Source organism: Lates calcarifer, linkage group LG20, assembly GCF_001640805.2.
Source record: "Lates calcarifer isolate ASB-BC8 linkage group LG20, TLL_Latcal_v3, whole genome shotgun sequence".
In the NCBI taxonomy this organism is placed as follows: domain Eukaryota; kingdom Metazoa; phylum Chordata; class Actinopteri; family Centropomidae; genus Lates; species Lates calcarifer.
The window spans coordinates 9,251,998-9,270,837 of NC_066852.1; the positions used below are offsets into that span (position 1 = coordinate 9,251,998).

The window sequence follows — 18,840 nt, forward strand, 5'->3', positions numbered from 1 at the left end:
CCAGCTGTAGCAGTTGGTTGTCTAAGATCAAACTAAACGTCGGTCTGGACAGGAGCAACTGTGCCTGTGTCACTGTGATTGACGGCTCTTGTTAAGGGCAGGATTTCTGAGAGGGGAACAGCAGCTCAGACTTGTCAAGGTCAATCGGGAGGTGTTTGGCAGGAATCCAACAGGAGATTTGGAGCTAGAAAATTGGAGATATGCAACCCAACGTGTGTGTCAGAGCTGGGAATCAAAAGGTCAGTTAAGTGTCATAGCAATGATAGGAAGAATTATGGGATGTGGTGACAGAGCCAAGAGGTTCAGTGTAGAGAAAGAAGAGTGTTTGGCCCTGTTGAACCTCCTTGGAGGGGAAGATGCAGACTCTTGATACCTGTAACACCATGTTTTCTAAAAACAGAGACCACTGGCAACGTCTCACCTCACAGGCAGCAACTTTTCCAACAATGAGTCTTGCTTTCAATCTATTCTCTTGGATCTGATTTCTATATTGATGTTAGAAGACTTGTAGACACCAATCAGACCTGTCTCCAGTTTTCATTTGAAAACAATTTCTTCTAATTTCAGCAAAATAACTTGCACTTTAGGAAATGCAATAAAATAAGCTGAACTGCGCTGTATGTCTGGTGTGACAATCACTGACTTCTGCTGCCTCTTCCAACAATATGCCACCATGTTTGCTTAGCAGTAATAATTTAGAGGTGCTCCCCTTATAGCCATAGCAAAGTATGACAGTTATTGTGATATAAAACTGTTGCTGTCTTTACTTGTGTTTGTTTCCAGCTGTCACAAATAGAAACAGCTGTCAATTGCTAATTTCCCTGGTATATAAGTTGAACACGAGCACTCATATTGTGTATGCAGTATGCAGCACTGACACCTGGCATGGAAGATTGTTTAAACCCCCCCCCCCAGGTATTGTGTGAGGTGAAAGAGTCAGGTGCATGCTGCTGTTCTGAAAACAAGCAAGTTAATTATTGTAGTTTGGCCAGCTTATGAACACAGTCAGCAGTTGGAGCAGCAGCAGCAGCTGTGACACATGGCTGAGGGAAGAAATTAAGGTAGTCTACATTAAAAGCACCCAAGTGCCAAAATTAGTGCCAAAAATCACACTCAGTCTCTGAGTCATAACTCAGTCAAATCAGAACACAGACATGATGCATTTATAGATTCAGTGTGACTTACACGTCATGATGATAGTACATAATGGTTATTGCAAATAAATGTCCATAAGTCTGCTTAAAATCATAGACTATAACAGAACTTCCCTGATGAAGTTTTCATTAGAATCAAAGTAATCCAGTTATCTGTAAATCCATGAGTACATTGCAAAGAGGAACTGCTAATTCTTCAGCATACATTAAATTACTTTGAAAGGGCGGGGGGGGGGGTCTCAATTTTGTCTGAAAGCGGGTCCACAGTGTCAGACTCTGAAAACCTCTGAACTAGACCAGACTAGACTATAGATTTTCCAGATATTGTATTCTTCAGGAACATTTTTAATGTTTAATTTGTCATTATAATTTAATGACACAGAAAATGTTGCTTATGTTTCCACTCAAAACTTACAAGATCAATGGTGTAAGTCCTAATTTAGTTTGAACATAATTTCTACAAGAATTAAGGCATGTATTTTGAGACAAGCTGTCAGAAAAGCTGGCATAAAAAGCCAACACTGACCTTGCTATTTTGGTTATTCTGGAAAAGATTTCCACAGAGCTTATCCGAGGTGGCAAGCTCAAGAATTTAAGAAAAAATAAACGTTAAAGGAGCAATACAGCTCTGTAGTTTTAGATGTCTGATCAGATGAGGTCTGGTTTCATGACAGCAGGAGTAAGTTGAACTGACTGGAAGGAAGATGGCGTGCTGTCTCATGTCACAAAGCAGTCGATATTAGCTGTGAGAAAGAGACCTGATCAGCATCAGTGAAGGAAGGAAAGACAGCGAGATCCGGGCGGAGGGGGCTGCTGGCAGAGCTGCAGAGCCTCATCTTGGGAAACAAGAGAAATGGCTGGTGGTTGGGAACTTCAGACGTCATTAACCATTTTCTTTTCCAAGTATGTGACAAAACCCTGTGAGAGCAGGTGTGAGGGAGGCTGAGGTGGAAGGAGCAGGTCAGTTGTTTTGTGATGGTAGCAGCAGGGACTCGGTGGAAGGTTGCTTTGGTAGAAAACTTTCACGTCAACACATTTTAGCTGCGATTGATAGCTTGCTTTGATCACTTTCTTTGAACTAACTTTGACTTAACATTCTTATGACCATCATGGTGATGCAATCATCAACTCAGTGGAAAGGAATACTGCATTAAATCTGATGGAAAATCGAGGGGAAAGTAATGGGTTTCTAAAGTTTGCTGACTTTATATTTTTATAATTGGTGTTAAAACCACTTATAGAGCAAGTTCTGTCAGTTTTTTTCTTTTTAGAGTATTTTTGATTAAATGGAGCCACAATCATTGCAACTGCACATCTGATTTATTTGAAATAGATGTAATGAAACTTTGGAAAATGAAGAATAAATCACTTAATCCTTTAACCAAGAGAAGATTAAGAAAAGTGCTACAAATGAAATGCTGTATATGACATATAGTGACAACATACGCAAGAGTCAGAGAGTCATGCAGAAAAATCTGTAATGCTATTACAGTTTCATCGGAAATGGTGAAATCTCTCTGATGGTCAGTTCTGATTTTTCTGTCACTCTGTTTTTCCGCAGAGAATAAATCTGAAGCCAGAGGTGACAACTAATCTACGTCAAAGCCCAACGTATAAAAACACAGAAGAAAGAGTTGTCTCCGAAAAATAAGTGGGAGCACCTCCAGCATCGGCCAGTTTTCACACTACATGTCGAGAAGATACAGTCTGCAGACACTGACGGAGTCGTGTTGGGAGGAATAGTGCAAATGGTGCAGCAGGACCTCCTCCCCTGTCAGCCCCACTTCAAAAAGTAAGTTCAGAACGGGGATTTTTTTCACTTATTCTCTTTTGCTCTGAGGTTTATTATGTGATCAAACCATAGTATAATTAGAACCCTGCAGGCTGAAGTGTTACCATTACATTTGAGTCTTAGCACTGTACACTGTGTGGTGAAGAAAGAGATTTTTAAACTATTTCCAGAGTTGTGTCTCTGTTTCCCAATCTAAATATCAGTCATGTTTTCATTCAAAGTATTACATTACTATTTGGCTCCTGTTTTACAAAAATAGCAAGGAGATACAATTAACTCGGGAACAGGTTAAAAATCTTTTTTTCTCATACAGCAAACAGATCTTTTTTCAAAGACTGGCGAGTAATTATTTTCAGAGAAGTGGGAGCTTAGTGCTGTGACTCAGATGTGATAGTAATAAATATGAGGCATGAACTTGGGCTATTTTAAATCCATCTAATAGGAAACTAACACAATTATAAACATTTGTATTACGATTAGAACTTTTGTGAGCCTGTAGTTTTCTTTCATCCTATTAGCAATTTATGAAAAAAAAAAAAAAAATCCACTCGGGTCGAACCCAGTTAGTTATGCAACCTTAAAGCTAGAGCAAATGTAAACCAAGTCAGATGACCACCTTGTCAAATGGTGGCAGTAATTAAATAAGAGATAAATGAAGCCATTAAACAAACTAACACTTATCAATGGTTAAACTGTGAGCAGCAAAGCTCGATTATCCCCCTCATTTTCTCCTTTTGGGCAGGAGGCCAAAGAAAGCAATCAGTAAAGGTTGCTCTAAAAGCCAGCACCCATTAACGAAATATACTAAGTCGCCGCTATCGGTCAGTGCTTTGAGGTGGACTGTATCTCGTGACACCGTGACTGCCTCAATTTGTTTTTTTCAGTTTCAAAACCAACACATATTAGTTCACACGGGATGGGTGTCAGTATTTCCAAATATAAGACAAGTCTCTTTCTAACAGATTACACTTAAAAAATAATGCTCTAATATCTAATTTTCAGGAAATTTTTCCTCTAAATCAGGAAAAGTACAATATGTTGTCTTAAACCAGCGAGTTTTCAGTGCCAAATGTACAGTTAGATGTTTCTGCATACAATGTATGCGATGCAACTGTCTAGCCTTGTGTCAAATGCTTCTGTTTCTATGATGTTGTTATGTTGAAGCAAGCCAGTGAAACACTGTGCCCAAGACAAATTTTTCCTTCGGGAACAATAAAGTTTACTTTACTTTTTACTGACCAGATTTCAGGGGTGAAAACGAGGCCATGTAGTCTTAAGAGAGTGAGGAGTTTTGAACGACTGTGTGCGGCGTCGCGGGATTCAAAGCAACTTTTGCTTAAGATCCAAATACTCCTACAGCTGATATTTCATGCAGGAGAAACCCACACACACTGAGGAGTCAAAGTCAAGTGTACACTGCACAGGATCTTTTCTGAGCCCCGGGGGCGGCCTGTATCTATTTATCCACTGTGATTTCTCATATGGTGAAAGATAAATGCACACAGCTCCAAGTGCGACGACACAAGATAATACTTACTTCATTATTAACAAAGGCCTGTGTGCATACACTGGTGAAACCACAACTGCAATTCCATCACAAAAGGATTAATTTCTGCACATTTTCTTAAATTAGATTTATTTAATGGCTCTGTAATTAATTTTTTAAGTTGCATTGCTGCTGTAATTTTCCTTTGGACCAGATTTTATTAGTGGATTTTGACTGGATGGTTTTTGCTTACATTTATTATTTCAATAAGTCAAATGAAAAGCAAAGAATTTGTTTAGTTTTCCATAAGATTTTTTATTGGATGATAGAAATACTGTTTTAAATGGGATTAAGCAAATGTTGCATAAAGAGAGAGTGATAAAGGGAGAAGGAGAGGAGCTGCTACAGACTGAATGCAAAGGAAGAAAATGTGCCGGGAAAAAATAACAGTTAAAAAAAGAACAAAAAATCGCAGAAGAAAAGATGAAAACATTATGAAATTCTGTTGACATAGATGATTTAGCACAAGGCATTTTTGATATTTGTAAGTGACACACAAACAGGTGACAGGCCAAATAAAAGTGAAAGGATGACATGATTGTAGGGAGACATGATGAGGACATAAAAATAAAACTGGGTCTTAGTCAGCCGCCTCATTGTTCCCATAAGCCAAATACATGAGGGGAGAAACTGTGACAGAGAGAACGAGGAGAAAAATGTGTTGCTTCTAACTGAAACACAGATCTGCTTTTGTTAAATCATTGCAAATTGAGATTGACTCCTCAGAGATCAGGGCTGCGTACATGAAAACATGCCCAAACATGTTTTAATGTTGGAACATACAGTATCAGATTTATTGTGGAAATTGTGATGTGGAGGATGTATATAAGGAGATCAAAGTCGCTGAGCAGTAATACAGAAGACTGGGAACAACAGGCTGGGATCACGGCACCATGTTTGATGGAAAGTGACACTGAAATAATATAGTTGTTTGTTCTTTTCTTCTTGTACGCCCTATTTTTCTGGAGTTGGGGTAGGCCAAGGACATCTAATGTTGTTTCTACTGCCAGTTATCTCCACCAATATCAGAAACTTCCAGAAGAAAACACAAGCAATCACAGGTCGCATGGTCTCCACATAGCTGCCCTAGCCATATTTAGGATTTTTGATATCTAATAATGATATATCACCCAAAGAATTGACTTGCTATGAATTGTGACCAACACACATACTAAAAATCAGCAGTGCTTACTCCCAGCAGCTATGATAAAGCATGTAATGGTGACGTTGTTACCTAAACTCTAGCTTGGTTTGACGCAGTTTAACAACCCTGCAGTTATGTTTACATACAATTAATTTGAAACAGCAAATATGTTTTGAAGGAAATGTCATTGCGGTGTTCTAACAGTCTGCACTATCTACTCAGGATGAGCTACTAGTAGATGATTATAAGTAAAGTATAATTCTGTCAGCTAGGAAATGTCTACAACCAAATGACTACAACCTTTATAAATGTGGCTTATCCTGGACTTATCATTTAACTGTATCGGAACTGTGCTATGTTTGAATATCCATAGATTACCTAAACTAGATAAGAAAATGTAACTTTAGGAGCTGTATTGCCATTTTCATTCACCCAAGCAGCAAGTTTGATTGTCATACATTATTTAAAACACTTGAAAAATAAGAAATATTTGGTTTCCTCTTGCTAATTTTAGAGATAACGGCCTATCTTATTTATCAGTCTGTTTAACATACAACAATAAATCAACCTTTATTTTGAAAATCTTTATGTGTTAAGGCCTTGTAATATCTCATTTCTCCTAGAAAAATAATGTCATGATGTTAAAACAAATAATACATTTCTTCACCGTTCTAATGATAAATTCTGTGGAAGCTGCCTTCCAGAAGGTTAATGGAAAAAAAAACAAAGTATGTCCACTTTCTTTCTAATGTTAACGTCATCACTTTCGTTCAGATGCAGAAAACGAATAATACAAACTCATCTTCACTAAAACCACTATTTGAGTTCTTCATGGGGAAAAGTGGATGTTAGCATTATTTTTGAATAAACAAATAAAAGGGTTGCTGCAACATCTGATAATACGCTGAACAAGAACAGCCAGAAATTATTTAAGAGTAGAATCAAAAGAATTACTGACATGACAGGTATGTTCAGCAGCAGTGTACAGAACATATACATATACAGTGTTTCTCATTTTATTTTAGCAGTGGTGAGAGTTTACAAGGCCCACTCAGTTGTTCATAGCTGTTGGACCTCCAGTATGGCTGCCCTGCGTAACCTGACAGCCCTGTAAAGGTGTCAGGGATACAGAGAGGTTTTCCACTAAGGTTTTTTTTTTGTTTTTGCTCTGTTGTTTCTTTGATGTGGAGGTTAATTTCCACCCTGAAGGCACAGTGTTGTCTTGTGACTCAGCTGCCTCGGCCTCCCACAGCCTTGTATTGATATTGCAACTTGTCAGGCTTGAATTCAAATTTAACCAATTACGCTAACCAACCTCCCTCTCTCCTTTCCTCACAAATACAAAAATCCAATCAGAGTCCTAGCTGAAGCGTGACAACCACAGCTTGACTCCTTCACTTAAAGGCAGAAGATAAATTTGCCTTTATGAGTCCCGTTTAAAATGATCAAGTATGTTTTCTCAAAACCCAGAAGTCAGACCTTTCTTGAGAATAAACAGTTTCCTCTATTTTATGTAACACCAACATTACTGGAAAAAAAACGGCACCATTAAAAGCAGTGCAGATGATTTCAGAAGTCAGTTATACATTGATCAAAGACTGTATTATGACCACTGACACAGACTGACACATCTAAAGTTTATTTGCCAGCCAGTCTGCCAAGCTTGTGCTATCTCACTGTATCATCCACCAGTGTGGCAGAGCAGCAAATCTTCCATTAAATATCAAGTGGGATCCTCCTGACTGTGACTGATTGCTAACAAAACAGAACATAGATAAGAAGACAATATAAATTTTTTGGTGAAACACTGATTTGATGCAGGGTATCAACAGTTAATCTCTACCCATTGTCATCTAGTAACTGAGGTTAATATAAAAAGACTAAGAATCTACAGCCATACTAATGTCTCCGCAGTGTTTTGTGACCATGCTAACATGCTGACAGTGATAAGGTAAGCAGGTATAGTGTTTACCATTTTCACTCACTATGTCTCATTTTGGATATTTAGGTTAGTACATTTCCATGTAGTGCACTGTATACACCATGTACTTCCTGGTGCAGTGTGTGACTTTTGACAGGGAAGTGTTTTCTCAAATTGACCATGGCTGTTGTACACTTATCAGAAATGACGATCACAACATTTAACCACAACTGTGAGAAGTGCCCAGTGTTTCACATAATATGTCCCAATTTGCATTCTTCTGTACCTGCCCCTGTTATTTTGAGTGCATAAGTGCAAGTTTGGAAGAACACAAGTTGAGACACAGCTGCTATCTCAGTTAAGTGTGTTGGTACGCTAACATTTGCTAATTAGCAACACACATTAAAATACATTACAACTGAGGCTAATAAGAATGTGGTTTCTTTTTTTTTGCAAGTATTGGGTCATAAGCCAGTGTATGGGACATTTTAAAACTGTGACTTGACTGTTGTTGATATATTTCACTGACAGACCATTACTTTCCATCCCAGCCGTGCCAGCTAGCTAGTTGTTTTAATTACTTAGTATCTTTTTCGAAATGCAACAATTATTAATCCAAACATATTTTTATAATAAACATATCCAATTCAGTTCAGTAAAGATGATATATTCTATAACTGTAATACCCTTGAGAAACTTGCTGGATTACGCTATTGATGAGGGTTAGCATGTGCATTTTGAACAGAGCCCTCCCAAAACCCTGGGAGCACCATGTAAAATTTGTTCTTACCTTTGCACACAATTCAGGAGCATATCGCTGAAAGGAGCTGCAGGTCCTTTTGTTCACACTGAAAGGATTTACCTGTAATCTGGCTGACTTGAAGAAGACACTGAGCCAAAAGAATTCAGTGACGGCAGCAGCTGCGGTGGAGAGGACAGGGAATGAGACTGGTGGCACGACAGAACATATTATAGCTCTGTAAAGATAAAGCATGTTATAGTGCTGTGGAGCTATACATCAGTTCACTTCGCGGCCCTGGGAGCTGCATACCCACCAGCAAATAAAACCCCCTAAGATGAATCCCCAACTGTGCATCATGTGAAACACTCCACACGTGCTGTGCTTTATCTATTACTGTACCACAGCATGCTTTTCAAAGAAACCTTTATTAAGGTCCACAATATAAACTGTGACTATGAAATGTATTTGTATTGTGCTCATTTCTTTTCATTATCCCCTGTCTTTCATATTTAAATGGCAGTGGGATGCAAACTCTGAAAGTGAATTGTCATAAACAGACAGTTGAATATGTGTATTGACATTGGCCTACTCTTATCATGGTTAAATCATGGATCCACATATATCTTACATGCAACTTTTAATTTTTGGTTTGTTCATATGTGTTCATATATGTATCATATTTTTTTCACATACACTATGAAAAAACATAAGAACACAATTTTCATCTGCAAACGCAAATCTTTATGTAATGTCATATATCTGGGGTCTTTGTGTCAGAGGCTGAGATGAGAAACTGCTGAGTGCAAATCCAATCACTCCTTCATGCCAGAGAATTGGTACATGAACCAAGAAAAAGAAAAAAAAAAAAACTGAGTTGGGGATGGGGGCGAATCCATTACTTATGTAGCTTGTAACATGTTATTCAATCTGTTTCTACAGCACATTCAAGGAAGAGATGATAACAATACATATAAAAAGGACTGTACTGCAAATGCACACATGCAAAGATCTATAATTATAATTTATAATGAGTTGCAAGTGCAAAGATTCATTGACCAGCTTGAAAATAAGTCAGGAAATGAATACAGATGACTCTATTGAGAAAACTTGACATCATATCACTTGTCATATCAGTGTCTGTTTATTTTACATAAAAGAAAACAATAAAGATCTTGATTTTGCATATGTGAAATAAGCAACTGTAGAGAGTAAAATATTTCAGATTTTTTTCTGTGCTGTGTTGCATATTTGAGCCTTTGTTGCTTTTCAGGGATTAAATTCCATTTTATAGCTTCATGTTTTAATAGCTTGAAGATTATTGGATGTTATTCCAAAGACATGGTCTCAGATAAAAACTCTTTGTGGCTCCAACCACCCCTATGATTAACCAAAATGAATAGGCCATGGTTTCCTGGCCTTGTGTGTTTTTTCTATCTCACATCCCTCAATTTAGTTCTGTCATCACCATAACCATCATGTTTTGCGTCATCCTTTCCACATGTCCAATCTGTAAATCTAAAATACGATCCATGGACATGGCATGTAAGATAAGCTGTGGGCCACTATTATCTTTTCCCTGCCATCAGTAAAGTGGATTTCCTGATACATCAGCAGCCCCTTCGGTCATCCAAAATCCGTTTTTCCAGATTTGCCTGTCCTATCCCTATGTGGGGGTCTTAATGGGGAGATGGGATTCAGAGGTCTTGCTCAAAGCTGCTTTCTGTCACTCCCACTCTCTCCCCCTCCCTGTTTTTTTATGTAAATCGATCCAGTCTTGGGTTCCAGTATTAGATTGGGGGTTGTTGTGTGTACTGTACTCTGCCTCAGGCGGCTGGCTGTCTGGCTTACACATTACCCCACATCCCTGCTTTAGTCCCCTCTACAGAAAACTGAAATGTAAACGGCAGCCATATAGATTGTCCACATATGGGTTAATGTTTGCAATTTGATCGTGCATGGATAGACAAACACACAGTATTTTCGAAGCTGAACCATTTACATGCACAAAGAGCAGCCATGTGCTCTATATGCTTTTATATCATTCTCTAATAGAGCGAGAAAAATGAGCAACCAAAAAGCAAAAAATCTTGAAATGTCTCCGTGCCGTTCTTTGTAGCACCTGCTAAATCTAGAGAATCACTGCTCAATATGCTCTATTAATCCCTCTGGCTCTCTGCACCATTTCAATCTCACACCACATCTCCCTTGTTTTTAAAAGGCTGACCCAAATACTCCAGTATTCAAGAGACACTGCTGAAGCTCCTGGGAATCAAAAGTCATCCATTCTTTAGCACTACTCAGCCTCACACACACATGAGCACACACAAAACTCTTACAGTGGGATACAGAGTATAGTCATAAAATGAATCAATATCAGACTGCTTAAAGTAACAATATCAGCTCTTTAAGTTTTAGAAATTATTCTAGTCCCTAAGGTTCCACTTTGTGCACTGACACCACTTCAATGTGTCAAGAGGATTGAAATGGAAGAAGGCACTGAAAGGGAATAATGGGTTATAGTTACTTAACAGTGAATATAAATGTTTTGTGGAGCCAGGGACACAATGCACAGATGTTACTCTCACTTCAGATCTTCTCACTGTCGTGATCACTGAGCTTCTGAGTTGGGAGATGTTTTAGCTGATGGTGACAGACAAAAATCTAACAAGGAACAAGGAATATAAAGTAAACCTTAAAAATAATGTAAGAACAGCATTATTATGGATTTATTTTTTATTAATGCTATTATTTTTAGGTTTTAGAGTCTTCAGAATAGTGGAGAACAGATTGTCAGTATGATTGATAGAGATTTTATGTATGGATTTCTTTAATAATTTGTTCTGTCAGCGTTATAAATGTAGAAATATATGAACAACATTGGAATCGAACTGGAAGATGAAAGTGAAAATACTTTGAAGTACCAAAAAAGGGTGAGTGTATCACAAATGTATAACTATTCTACACTGAGGACAGCTGCACTCAAAGAAAGTTTTACTTTTGAGTTTTTTTTTTTTTTTTTTTAAATTTCACACTTTGCTGCTTTAAAAATTAGATTTTTTTTTGTGTGTGATACATTCTGCTGCGGCCTCTATATATATATATATATATATATATATATATATAAGATGGTGAATATTTCATCCAACCTCAATCTCAGACATCCATTTTTCCCTGGGTAATGCTATCTTGTCCTACAAATATTGTTTTCTAAATTTGTCACCTCTGCCAATGCTTCTCTGTTTAATATAATGATTAGAATATTTATATGTATGGGCTTTACAGATTGCCATAGACTACACACATTATTTTAAGTGGAAGTATAACAGGCATAAAAGTGTGTAGTTAGACTCTGAAGTCCAAATCAAATGTGGTATAATAACTCTCTGTGAGGAATAAATATAATCCCCCATTTGTGAGAGGAACTTTCATAACATTTGGACTGACAAATTATAGACAGCAAGTACTTTTCCATTAAATGGTCCCTGGCCAGCTAACTGGCTAAACAACTGTTATAGTATTATTTTTCAGTGATAAATTGGAGTAAAAAACAAGTGAAATGTCAGTGATTTTTGTTCCCCAACTGCTCAGTTTTTTGGTAATGAGTAACACATACAGATTAATGTTTGCAAATATGTATTCAACAAAGTCAACTCCCAGCAGAGTGGTCATTCATTTGGTTAATTATCGTGCTGTCTAACTTACACTCTTGGGAATCCTGTAATCTGCATGAGAGCCGACTGGCTATGGCAGATCACTTCGGTTTTGTGAGGAAATCAATACTACAGCCTGCTTATGTTCGCTGCGGTGTGGGCCTTAACGGGTTGACTAATGGCCCTGGTTATTGAGGACTGCGATGGGCTCAAGTTGTCACTGACACAGTGTTGCAATTTACTAGTTTCCAAATCTCTGTAGTCAATACTGTACTTACTGTTATGGCATCTTTCACTCCATCAGTAACAACAACAAATCATGATGCCAATCAAGTCCTGAGTACAGCACAATTATGGTTAATTAGTTGTCACTTTATCTGCATTCTGCTGCAAATTATATCTTTCCATTACTATTTTATTGTACTTAATTAATACAATATAACTAAATCAAGAGGACATGATTTGTGGAGAAGTTTGTCATGAAGTTTTATAGTGCCCAGTGCCATCCTGACTGCCTGATGAGAATTTAGCTCTTGAAGACTGTGGCTCTGAGCTGAAACATGTTGTTCCTTCTTGATAATGAAAAGTATCTTCAGCTCTGTCTGGCTAATGCAGCCATCTGCTGGCAACTCCTAATGGAGTTATGGGGCCTCTCAAGATCTCTTAAATAATTTAGGCGTGGAGAGCATTCTCAAGACTTCATATGCACAAGGCTTAATTCTAAATGTAGGATTGGATTTGTCAATTCCATAGTTGCTTTTCCTAAGACTAAATATTCACTCTGCTTTGAACATTCAGTACAGTACACATCAAGCTTTAGTTTTAACTGTCTGTAAACTTGGATTGCTGTTGCTAATTCAACGTAATTATTGCTTGCTGTGCAGTTGTCTTTGTGCCGTTTCGGCTTAGGCTGGGTGGCAGAATGTTGTCAGAGGCTGTGATGGGAATCCTCACAGGTCCAGCCATGTCCACACCTCTCCCTGATGATATGCTTATTAATTGTGAGAAAAATAATAGCATGATGCCTTTATAGGTTCTGTTTAGATAAGATAATTGTAGCATGTTCCTATCATATTAATATTGTTGAGACATAAGAGAATGAAAGTATATTGTGAAGCTGTTGAATATTTTTGAGCTCATTAAAATTCCACTGAAATCAACATAGTTGTGCCATCACCTGTGACCATTAACTAATTCATTTGTGCGTCAGTGCTGATTGTAATCTCTCTTTCTCCCTCAGGGTGGAGGTCACAGGATTCCAGCTCCCATCAAGGATTTGAGGATTAACCACAGACCTGGGAAAGAGAGACAGTGCTTATGTTCACCATAATGGCGCCTGCTAGAGTGGCCAAACTGCTGGCTCGGCTCTTCCTGCTGTTTCTCTGCTTGACACTACATGCCGGTATGCTTCAGTTTGCTGCAGCCACGATACAAGGGTACATTGGAGACAGGGACATGATATGCCCATCTGTATGCAGGTGCGATGAGGACTTTATCTACTGTAATGATCGTGGCCTGAACTCCATCCCCTCATTGCCTCCTTCTGCGTCTGTCCTCTACCTTCAGAACAACCACATAAACAACCCAGGCTTGCCCACATCTTTGGAGCGCCATCTTGCCGTCCGTGTGGTCTACCTCTATGATAACGAACTGGATGAATTCCCCATGCACCTGCCACCATCCGTGCGTGAACTGCATTTACAGGACAACAACATCCGCACTATTCCTCGGAGTGCGCTGGCTCGGATGCCCTTGTTAGAGAAGCTCCACTTGGATGACAACTCTATTTCCACTGTCAGTATTGAGGATCAGGCTTTTGCTGACAACCCACGGTTACGCCTGCTTTTCCTTTCACGCAACCATCTGTCTAGTATCCCCTCAGGATTGCCTGCATCTCTAGAAGAGCTGCGTCTGGATGACAACCGAATCTCCACTATCCCAACCCATGCCTTCCGAGGCCTCACCTCACTTAGATGTCTTGTCCTGGATGGGAACCTTTTGGCAAACCAGCGCATTGCAGATGACACATTCTCCCGCCTTTCCAACTTGACCGAGTTATCTCTAGTCCGTAACTCCCTCCAAACCCCACCTGTCAATCTGCCCAGCGCCCATCTGCAGCGCCTGTCTCTACAGGACAATGCCCTCACTCATATGCCACGTGGTTCCTTGGATGGCATGCGCAGGCTCCAGAGGCTAGACCTGTCAGGAAACAATCTGACCACCCTGCCGAGGGGACTGTTCAAAGACCTGGACAGCCTGGGTCAGCTGCTGGTGCGAGGTAATCCTTGGCACTGTGGCTGCAACCTCCGCTGGTTATATGATTGGCTGCATGCCCGTGGTAATTCTATCACTGTCAGAGGTCTCACCTGCCATGGACCTGATAGAGTGCGAGACATGGCTTTGACAGACCTTACCAGTGAAATGGAGGAATGTGAGGTGGTGAGGACAGCAGGGACCAGAGACAGAGTGGGGGGAGGTGGAGTGGATAGCTCTACTACTCACACCCCTCCACAAGGCTCTCTCTTCACCCTTCGCTCAAAACGACCTGGACTGGGGCTTCCTGATTCTGGCTTAGACTACACTCTTAGCAGCAGTGCTGTTGGGAAGAGCCTGGCCCTCAATGTGAAGCCTCTCTCTCACAACAGCGTCCGTGTTACCTGGAGCGTGGCTCAGCCCACCTCCTCTTTCAGACTGAGCTGGCTCCGACTGGGCACTGGGAATGCTATGGGATCAATCACGGAGACGTTGGTCCGGGGGGACCGTCGAGAGTACCTGCTCACTTCGTTGCAACCTCGCTCGAGCTACATCATTTGCATGGTGCCTTTGCCTGCCAGTTCAGAAAGCAAAGGGGGGATTTCTGGAGATGCTGACTCTGATGAAGCTTTGGTGTGCGCAAAAGCTGAAACGTCAGACCTCACCCCACTGGAGGAGGAGGAGGATGAGGATTCACAGCAAATGACAGCGCTGCCCTTGGCAGGGATTATTGGTGGGGCCTCCGCCATTGTATCTCTGGCTCTCATTTTTGGCATCTTCTGTTGGTACGGACATAGGACTGGGCATTTGTGTTCTCGTGACCACTATACTCGCAGCAGCTCTCGAAAAAGCAAAAGCTATGATGATTACATCGAGTCAGGCACCAAGAAGGACAATACCATCTTGGAGATCCGTGGCCCGGGGTTCCAGATGACGCCTATGGCGGCTTGCCAGCCAATGCAGCCTAAACCGCTACGAGAGGATTACATCATTCACACCATATTCCCCTCCAATGGCACTGGCCTGTACAAAGGTGCCAACCATGTTTCTAATGCAGGACATGGCACCAACCGTGGCTATAGAGAAGGAGGAATCCCAGATATAGACTACTGTTACACATGATGTACTGTACCAGATCCTGTTCACAGTGTTATCGGTAAACTGTATAGATGCACAATTTCCCTTCGCATGGACACTTCTGAAGCACCCCTCTGTGCCTTCTTCTTCTGGTCACCCATTCCAAATTACCTGCTGTTCAATGCACTGAAAGTACTGTATGTGATTAACTGGAACTGAAACCATGTGGGAACAGTTCACTGCAGGAAGCAGCAGCCTGTGCCCCAGGTGTAAATGCACAGCTGACCACTTCTTCACCATCTTAGTAATGGCCTGTGTATGTTTTCTTTTCTGCTCTTTCCCTGTGACATGTAAACAAAGAATGTATCCACTGTGGAAAGGTCAAACTCAGCTTAGGTGCAGGTAGAGTTCCTCCTCCACACATGGGAGCCACAGCAGTCAGTTCTAAAGGGATTAAGAAATGATGAGGAACAGACATTTTTGGTACTCATTTCCTGCTCACTGATCATAACACAGTATGTAGTCTTATCAACTCATTGTTCCAAATGCCTCAACTATATTGATGTGCCCTACCAGCTATCCAAGGAAAGGGCTTTGTAAAGCTGTGAATTGTTCTATTTCAAACGATCCAATAACCACTTGTCTTAAAGTAGGCTTGTTATTACCTTATTCATTAGTTGGCAGGTTGAAGATCTTATCAGGGCTGTTTGGCCTTGGTTATACCTCTCGAGATCATTCACCTGAGATCAGTATTGTAGTGCTGCGTCAGATTATGCAGCACAAGCGTGTAGATAATTTACTTAGATACCGACTGGGCTGTGTTTGAAAAACGCTTTGCTATTTTTATCAGTGGTTTGTTTAGTAATCAAATCCTGCACAGCTCTCTTTATTTATTTATTTTATTCCTTATGTGATGGTTTTTGTCTCTGCTAAAATGGCTTTTTTTAATTTTCTCATTCATGTTTGTCATTACTGATGAAACCCAGCTTTGGTGAAGACAGTGGATTTGGTTCATCTTAACAACAAAATATGAGAAGTGAAGACAACATCCTGACGGCTGTCTCCCAGTTCATGTTTTCTTAAATGCAGCAGAGTGAATTTCTGAGACTGTTTATAATATGTAATTTGAAAATTAGACCCCATCCAAAGACTAGCATGTCAGCCCACTGAGACGGTAGAAACCAACCTCAGTCCCTCTTTTCCCATTTTGTGCCTGTGTGCTTAACCTGTGACTTCATTTGATGACTTATGGTTATAAAATGTTTCTTCCACATTCTTATAGTGATGACAGTGTTCACAGAGAATCCAGACAGGACAAAATACTAATGTGGAGCCTCCTGTGAGAGGCAGACTTCTGTGAGTGAACTTTGAAATGAGGGCAAGAACTGTGAGTGCAACTGAGGAGAACTGAGGAGACTCAAACCGCAACACTGTTGACCTGCACTGTGGGGCAGCGGCCAAGCTGTGGGTGGGTGGATGGACTGGCGGGGGAGTTTGGAGGTGGATTGACTCCTCAGTAAGGGGAGTTCATTGATGTTTGTTTTAGCAAAGGTAAAAGGCCTCCACTCATTCCACCTCTTTTATTACTGAGCAGCACTAAAAATGTAAATGTATTAGCACTTAGTAGAGAGCAGGGATAAATGTAATGACGGCAAGGGGAGACGGAGAGTAAAGAAACATCTCTAGGCACGGACAAAGATACAGAATAGATGGCTGTGGCACGTTGGAGTTCACCCATGCATAAATCTGTTTTTCATATTCAGCTTCTCCCCTTGGGTTTAATATTGTCCATCAGTTGTTTACCACTGTGTTGCTTCCAAAGGGGAAACCAATTGTGCTTCCTTGACTTTGCTGTCTGCCAGAGTTTTACACTGGACTCAGACAATATGTCAGTGGAATGTATATTTTATCTTGCACCCAAAATCATTGGCTTAATCAAATAACATCTTACTGGCCTGGCTAATTATATTTTGGGGAATGTTGATATAGTGTAATTGGTATTTTATAGTGGGTCTATTCAAGACACGTACTTCCTCATCATTTGTATAAATAATACCATGGCCACAGCCACATGAGTATTTTTTCTGGTCAAAATATAGAAAGTAATGGTGCCATAACTTTGCGTAAAAAAATTATGTGAACCTGAGATATGTGTGGAATTTGCTTTATAAGTTCATCTTCAGAGGGGATCAATAAAAAGTTTTATAATCTTGGTATTACTGCAACCTGTCATTTCACCTAATGCCTGAGGAGACTGACTTTTTTTCTAACCCACTATAACTTCTTGACCTGAAAATAACCTTGCATGGAGATAGGAGTAGGAGATAAACTTCTATCCCAAGGAGTCAGCGTACTAAAAATTAGACCTACATATTGTTTTCATTTGATGAGCAACACTGGGATAAAACACGGCCAACTGCAGCCTGAAGCCAGACACCTGGAACCAGCTAAGATTATAAGATGGAGCTGAGAAGCATCAACAGGCCGCTGCCCTTGGTGACGTAGCATTTACATGCAGCCTGGGACTGCACATGGCTGAATGAGTCCAACTCCAGATGAACAACTTCATCAGAACACTTAAGATGAAATGGAGCAACCAGCCTCAACTAGGTTGAAATTTCAGTTCACTTGAAAGGCCTCAGTGACCTCTGAATCTCATCCATCTATGAGACAGGAACTTGCTTCATTTAGGGAAGGAAAACAAAGTTGTTTCATTTTCAATACAAATTAGTCCAAGTCAGTTATCATTTTATTTTTTAGAGATTGAATTTGAAAAAGTGGGGCTTGTCTTTAATTCATGGACTAGACCATTTCATGTTCACATGTTTCTTTCCGAGTTAGTCTGGCCTAAAAGTCTTTTGTTAGGTCATTTTAACCTGTGTAATGTGTTTTGCTGCTTCTTTAAGAACCAGAGATAAAATCTGTCAAACAGTGAAGAATTACAGCTGTCACACCTCAAAAAGTCTGAAAGATGATGTCAGTGAAAATTGTTTTGATTTCAACTGTCTGACAGGAGAGACTAATACACAAATGTGGGTTTTACATAGTACTGTATTTCATGTTTCACTTACATGCAAGAAAAGACTTCACTCATGACTCGCTTCTCCTTGGAATCATGGTATCTCAGAGAAACTTTCCCAACGGGATGAGTGTAAAAGTGTTTTCCATCCTCAAAAAGTCTTGAAAGCTGATGATGGAAAAGGGAGGTTGTCTTGTAATCAGGGTTGTTCTATACGTCAGCCAATACCGTAATTAAAGAATGAAAGCTGCTGACTTTCAAGAGTAACTTAAAGTATAAAAATGAAGTGTGCTCTGTCGAACCTGTAACCACACCCAGTAGTGATGTCACAGTGTGCTGACACACCCCAGAGTGCACATCTACATCACTGCAGTTAAGGAAGCTAAGCCACTGATCAACAAATACATGATTTTCATGGGGTGTTACAAATCCTCACATTTGTTTGTGACAGTGTATATTTCAGTCACTTCTTGTAAATTGAAATGAGTGTCCAAAAAATAGATGCACGTACTAATGTGAAGTGAAAATCCACAATTTATTCT

The 18,840-nt window shown here is 40.0% G+C and overlaps 1 protein-coding gene across 3 annotated transcripts in view; it reads left to right on the forward strand.

Annotated features, from left to right (window-relative positions):
• The window catches only part of flrt1a (fibronectin leucine rich transmembrane protein 1a), a 40,754-nt gene extending 22,379 nt beyond the window's left edge, over positions 1 to 18,375 (forward strand). For 2 of the 3 annotated variants that reach the window (XM_018692423.2, XM_018692425.2), the window contains exons 2-3: positions 2,716 to 2,946; positions 13,190 to 18,375. In XM_018692423.2, coding sequence (XP_018547939.1) covers positions 13,267 to 15,324 — 2,058 coding nt within the window. In that variant the 5' untranslated portion in view covers positions 2,716 to 2,946; positions 13,190 to 13,266 and the 3' untranslated portion in view covers positions 15,325 to 18,375. Of the gene's footprint in view, positions 1 to 2,715; positions 2,947 to 8,364; positions 9,309 to 13,189 lie in introns of those variants that run through there. The other variant, XR_001962738.2, reaches the window with a different exon arrangement.
• The last annotated feature ends 465 nt before the right edge of the window (positions 18,376 to 18,840 follow it).